At 41.5% G+C, this 6909-nt stretch overlaps 1 protein-coding gene across 2 annotated transcripts; it reads left to right on the top strand.

The window, feature by feature from the left end:
* The first annotated feature begins 816 nt into the window (after nucleotides 1-816).
* On the top strand, nucleotides 817-5222 carry LOC307044991 (zinc finger MYM-type protein 1-like). 2 transcript variants are annotated; one of them, XM_079690448.1, is made up of 4 exons: nucleotides 817-1745; nucleotides 1844-1945; nucleotides 2071-2157; nucleotides 2476-5222. In XM_079690448.1, exon 4 carries the CDS (start codon nucleotides 2544-2546, stop codon nucleotides 4686-4688), a length of 2145 nt encoding a protein of 714 aa, XP_079546574.1. In that variant the 5' UTR covers nucleotides 817-1745; nucleotides 1844-1945; nucleotides 2071-2157; nucleotides 2476-2543; the 3' UTR covers nucleotides 4689-5222. The 2 variants fall into 2 exon arrangements, with proteins under 2 accessions (XP_079546574.1, XP_079546573.1); XM_079690447.1 differs by having other exon boundaries at nucleotides 2071-5222.
* Nucleotides 5223-6909: the final 1687 nt, after the last annotated feature.

Genomic DNA, 6909 nt, shown 5'->3' with positions numbered 1-6909 from the left:
CTACAGAATTGATATCACAATTTAATCGGAGCTGATCACAAGTTGTCATGACTGATCCAGTCATCTCGATGAGCGTTCGGGCTGTGAATAAACAACTTGTGTTTTACTTTTAGGCTGTCTGAAGGTATGGACAGCTATCAAAGCTACTATACATCACATTAAGAACGATGAACAAATGAAAGTCGGACACAAATATATAATTTAAATGATTTATTGAAGTTTGCAATGTTTTGAACAGGCATCCACACAGTCACCTACTTTGTAATGTTCGATACCTCCCTGTAAGCGTCACGATATCGGACTCTCACCCACAACCTCACATACGAGTACTGAATGTGCAGCAAAGTGATCTTAGGAAGGCAGATATAGCAAAAGATGAACGTAAACGACAAACGATGTTTCTTTCCTGGTAAGTCAACAATGGGTCCTCAATGTACACGCCCCGGATTCCTATGACGAAAATAATAGAATGTCGCCAGTTGTCATGACTCAACTTATACTGTAACACCGGACGCAAACAGCGGGGACTACAAAAAGAAAAACGAGTTGACTGGGGATGTCTGTTCAAAACATTGAGAGCTCCAATAAATCATTTAAACCAGCTATTGTTGCCAGACTTATTACTGAATATCGTTCTTAATGTGATACCAAGTCCATCTGAGACCTGTGTACACCTTCAGACAGCCTCCAAGTGAAGGGCGGAGCTTCCTACAGGCAATATAGGCGGTTGCCTAGAGCGCCACCCAGAGGGGGGCGCCAAAAATTGCAACAAAAAAAAAAAATATATTTTTTTTTTTTTTTTTTTGCTTGGCGCAGTTTTGGCGCCCCCCCTCTATATCTGCAACCATTATTCTTACATAAAAAAAAAAATTCTAACATAAGGGAAAATGAGCCAAAAATCTAAAACGGTCGGTCGGTCTAAGAGCCTCGGCTTTAGGTGTTCACAGTCAGAACATGCTAGAGCGCTGTGCATTGATGGGTATCGGTCAAGTGTTTATAAAATTGAGCGTTGAGGAAAGAAAGACTAACGTTAGAGAACTATGAAGAGGCAAAAGCCATCTGGGGCGCAGTATAAAAACAGAAGAAAAGAAGAAGAAGAGAAACGTGCCAAGGTGAAAGGTATGCAATTTTGATTGTATTGTCAACATTAGCGAATGGATCATGTAATCTTGCTAGTTAGCCAAGCCAACGTTAGCTAGCCAGCGTTTGTTATTGCCATTCAGTCGAAACTGTCATAAGGCTATTTTCTTTGTGTCATGAAATAGAAATATTAGTAATAATAACAATGTTAGTTTTGGTGTAGCGAGCTAGCCAGTGTGGTGGAATGTTAGTTAGTTGGTAACGTTAGCTAACGTTAAGTTTACCTCAGAAAGCACATTGACTATCCGAGTCAAACATTTGCCAAATTCAACCCTGTCATAATGTGCGCTAACGTTAGCTAACTAGCTCAGTGGTTCTCAACTCCAGTCCTGTTGAATGTTTTCGTTCCAACCCAGAACTAACACACCTGATTCAACTGTTCTAATAAGATAGGCATAGCTCTTGATTAGTTGAATCAGACCTGTCAGGCTGTCCTAATGCTTACTAACTAAATAATAGCTACATTTAACAAATGGAAATTATTCAATGTTGATAATACACATTTTGTTATATCATTTTAGATTCACTTTTAAAATATCTGGGACCATCTGCTGCATCAGTTGACAAGGAACCGCCATGCACCTCAGCTGTGCCGGCTTCCTCAGGTGAGTGCAATGTGTCAATAGATGTTCCTGATGATAAATAATTGAATGTGAAATCCAGTCAATATATTTGCTCTTGTGTGTTCTTTCTATATTTATAGACCTAGAACCACATGAAGGAACGTCAGAACAGCAAGCTGCTCATCCTGATGAGATGACCACTGATTCCACCCTGCCACTGACCACTGTGTCTGTTTGTTCTGGTGAGTACAATATGTCAATAGATGTTCCTGATGTGATGATAAATAATTGAATGTAAAAATGACTGTCGTGCCATTTCTAATCCAGCCAATATATTTGCTCTTGTGTGTTCTCTATATATGTATAGGCCCAGAACCACTGCAATGAACGTCAGAACAGCCTGCTGCATCTCATCCTGATTGCACCACAGATTCCACCCATACACTCTTCTCAGGTGTGTGCCTGATGAATGTAAAGATGTTTAGCTATAAACCTAATTGTCCTCATGCTTTCAAATAATTGCTTTCTGTTTTTATTTACATTTTACACACTGTCCCTACCTTTTTGGAATTGGGGTTGTGTGTGTGTGTGTGTGTGTGTGTGTGTGTGTGTGTGTGTGTGTGTGTGTGTGTGTGTGTGTGTGTGTGTGTGTGTGTGTGTGTGTGTGTGTGTGTGTGTGTGTGTGTGTGTGTGTGTGTGTGTGTGTGTGTGTGTGTGTGTGTGAAGATATTGTGAATATGAGGTGAGAAAATGTGCTTCACATGCCCTCCAGATGCAGCAAAGACAGACGATCCACTACCAACCGATCCTGCTGACTGCCCTTCACATCTCACAGACACAATGAGGACAGAGTTTGTTCGGAGAGGACCATATCAGATAACACCTGATTTCATTTTCCCAAGGAGAGATGATGGGAGAAGTTGCCACCACCAGTACTTCAGCAGGACCTTAGTAAATGGAGAAAGGATCAAAAGAAGTTGGGTGACATATTCAAAAAAGAAGAACAGTCTTTTTTGTTTTTGTTGTCAACTTTTATCTCCAAAACAAATTCATTTAACAAATGCAGGACTGTCGGATTGGAAAAATGCAAGTGCTGCTTTGACCAGCCATGAAAATAGTCCGGAACACCTGAACAATTTGGCGTCATGGAAAGAATTGGCAGTTCGATTAAAACAAGGTACAACAATAGACAAACAAGAGCAGGCCCTCCTTGAGGCAGAGAAGAGTCGGTGGAGAGCAGTGCTGACACGACTGGTTGCTATTGTACAGTCTCTGGCAGGGCGAAATATGGCATTGAGAGGAAAGACAGAAATACTCCACTCTCCTTCAAATGGAAACTTTTTGAAAGAGGTTGAGCTTTTGGCGCAGTTTGACCGAGTGATGAAAGACCACATCCACAAGATTAAAAGTCAAACATCCCACCACAGCTACTTGGGCAAAACCATTCAGAATGAGTTGATTGAATGCATCAGTGGAAAGATTCTATCAACAATAGTGCAAGAAATAAAGAAATGCAAGTACTTTTCCCTAATTTTAGATTGCACCCCGGATGTTAGCCACACTGAACAGCTGTCAGTAGTCATCAGAATTGTGACACTGGAAGAAGACCCCCAGATTAAAGAGCACTTCATGGGATTCCTAGTAGCAGAGGAGTCCACTGGTGAAAGTTTGTCCGCCCTGATTTTGAAGAGGCTGGAGGAGTTGCAGATTGCCTTTGATGACTGCAGAGGACAGTCATATGACAACGGCGCAAATATGAGAGGGAAGAACAAGGGAGTACAGGCCAGGCTACTGCAGTTGAACCCAAGAGCTTTGTTTGTGCCTTGTGGGGCACATACACTCAATTTGGTCATTGCTGATGCTGCCAAAAGCTCCAAAGATGCCATATCATTTTTTGGCATTGTGCAGAAGCTATACTGCCTGTTTTCTGCCTCTACACAGAGATGGGCCATCCTCAAGAAACACGTCAACCTTTCACTCAAAATGTGGTCAGAAACCAGATGGGAGAGCAGAGTGAAAGCTGTGGAGCCTCTGCGATATGAAGCCGTAGCTGTGAGAGAGGCACTGCTTGAGGTGAGAAACCAGGCCAAAGACCCAATCATCAGGATTGAAGCCCAGTCTCTGGCAGAAGAAGTGGGGTCATTCCGCTTTTCACTGTGCACAGTGGTCTGGTATGACATGTTAAGTCAAATTCAGCAGGTGAGCAAAGTCCTGCAGTCCCAAACAATGCAAGTGGATGTAGCAGTAAGTCTACTGAAAAAGACTGAAAAAGCTCTCAAATCCTACAGAGCCACAGGCTTTGTGGCTGCACAAACATCAGCCAAGGACATGTGTGAAGACATGAATGTGGATGCAGTCCTTGTGCAAAAGCGGCTGAAGTCAACAAAGAGGCACTTCTCATATGAGTCTCCTGATGAGCCATTGAGGAATGCCTTTCAAAATCTGGAGGTAACGTTCTTTAACATGGTGGTAGATGCTGCAGTGTCAGCACAAAAGGAGAGGTTTACCACTCTTGAACATGTGCAAGACAAGTTTGGCATTCTGTACAACTTCCCAGACCTGCCACACCAAGAGCTGATGAAGCAAGCAGAGGCACTTGCACACACCTTAAGCCATGGAGGGCAATCTGATTTGGATGGGAAGGAGCTGGCTCAGGAGTTGGAAAATGTACCTGACTTGCCATCAAAGAGCATGACAACTCTTGAGTTGTTGAAATTCATACACACAAAGCAGCTCACCGAAATATATCCCAACTTGTGTATTGCTCTGCGGATCAGTGCAACGCTACCAGTAACAGTAGCTTCAGCCGAGAGGAGTTTTTCCAAATTAAAACTCTTGAAAACATACCTGAGGTCCACCATGGCTCAAGAACGCCTCAGTGGTCTGGCTGTAATCAGTATTAACCATGAGGTTGGTGGTCAGATTTCATATGATGATGTGATTGATGACTTTGCAGCGAGGAAGGCCAGAAGGATTGCACTGTAAATGGAAACCAGTAGGAGCTAATATGTAGGCCAACCTTGTGTGATGATAGGGAGTGGAATGTAAATAGTTCTTGAGACAAAGTGAATTTGTAATTTTTATGTATTTGTTTGTTTATTTAGCATATTATATTTTGATTATTTGACATGTGTAACATATTTTACAATACATAATTTTCTTTTAAAGCAAATGTGCACGTTATTTTATTGTTTGTTATTGTTATTATTATTATTGTTTGTTAGCTAAGTTGTTTGTTTTAATTCTTTAGTGTGCACTTTACATTTCTTCTTAATTTTCTTTGAAAGCAAATTTGCACATTCTTTTATTGTTTGTTATTGATATTATTATTGTTTGTTAGCTAAGTTGTTTATTTGTTTTAATTCTTTAGTGTGCACTTTACATTTATTCTTAGCTCTTGTTCTTGCTTGTAATAAATAAAGCTGCAGTACTTTACTGTATAACTGTTAAGATGTTTTGATATTTTTTTTGGGGGGGGCGCAGTGGTGAAGCTCGCCTAGGGCACCAAATGTGCTAGGTCCGCCCCTGAGTGAAGCACACGTTGTTTACTCACAGTTCGAAAGCAGCGTGGAGAGGTCTTCAGCTGTGGTAATCCGCTCACTAAATCCTTAAAACCAGCTATTGTTGCCCGGTTTATCACTGAATTTCGTTCATAATGTGATACTAAGTCCATCTGAGACCTGTGTACACCTTCAGACAGCCTCCAAGTGAAGCGTACGTTGTTTACTCAGAGTTTGAAAGCAGCGTGGAGAAGTCTTCAGCTGTGAACTGTAAACTGTGATCCTCTCAGGTAAACATCCGCCCAGGGAAAAATGGGATCCGCCCAGGTTAAACTGTGTTACGACTTCTGTGGCTATCTACCAGTGATCATGTTTAATATGAAAGACTACACACACATTTATCCCTTATAAAAACAGTATTATGCAGCACTCACCCAGATAAGATGTGACTGTTAACTCGTTTTGCAAAGATAGCAGCAGAAATGTCATTGCTGCATGTGCAGGGATACTTAGACTTTAAAATGCTGACGGGTCATTAATGTTGGTCTCGGCAAACAATATTAGGAATCCTCTATTCAAACATAATATTCAGTGTCCATCGACATGAAAATAACAAAAAAGTTAATGTTGGACTCAAACCCGAGTCCCAACAGCAAAGATCACTCGGGCCTTGCGCGTTACTGGTGCGCCACGAATCTACACAAAGTATTACACCACCACAGTTTAATGTCTTGGATGAACCTTGTTAAAAGGTTCCAGAAAGATGCAACCCGACCATCATTTATAATGTGAGTGAATGTATCTACACTTATAATATACATATTATAGTAGGCATTTGCTTAGAAATAGTATAGGCTACTGACTGAGATCTGTATCAAGCCTCATTAAGACCCACCGAGATCAGATATCCTAGTTTATCAGCCTGCGAGCCCACATTATGTTGTGATAACTATTAATTGTAGATATAAATGTGTTCCAGTGCACACATAAAGTTCCAATATGCAAATCAGGCCATGTGTGTCGTTACATTTGTCATGCAACATTATGCTATAATATAATATTTAGCCTCACAATATAGACATTTTTAAACACTAACTTTTTAAATAGGCCCCCCATTTCCTGTTGCTATGTCTGCTAATGCAGTAGCTGATAGGATGTAAACCTGGACCAAAGCTGTTGCGCTAGAAACAGAATGCAATTAAAAAAAGGTTTATATTCTAGCAATACTGGCTGTCTTTTCTGCCTTGCGACAGACTCACCAAAATAAAATATTTTACAGCATAGGCATCACTCACGTCCCTGTGCTAAGGGCTAATTTTACATATTGCAACTATAATAACAGTGGCCAAATTCATGTTCTAATATGCAATGCAAGCTTTGCTTCTGTATAGACCAGGGGTGGGGAACCTCCGGCCCCCGGGCCGTATACGGCCCACGAGACAATTTGATACGGCCCTCGAGGTAATTTATAAATACACGTAAAAAAGAAATCTAGACCGCAAAAGAATTAAACAAGCGAGAGCCTGTTTTTCCTGGCCAAGATCAGGGTCCTTGAACACAACACGAGCCTAACGTGTCATCACGTGGTATATGTCTCGTCCATGGTCTCGTCTGACAGGGGTGCAGTTCTGTCGGAGAGCACGGCTCCGGCACTTCAGAGACGGAGCATGCCACATGCCGCAGTTTTTGCGTGGCTGTGTCTTTAG

The sequence above is a fragment of the Notothenia rossii genome (genome assembly GCF_949606895.1).
Source record: "Notothenia rossii genome assembly, chromosome: 6".
Taxonomy (NCBI): domain Eukaryota; kingdom Metazoa; phylum Chordata; class Actinopteri; order Perciformes; family Nototheniidae; genus Notothenia; species Notothenia rossii.
This window is presented reverse-complemented; position numbering and strand designations above follow the sequence as displayed.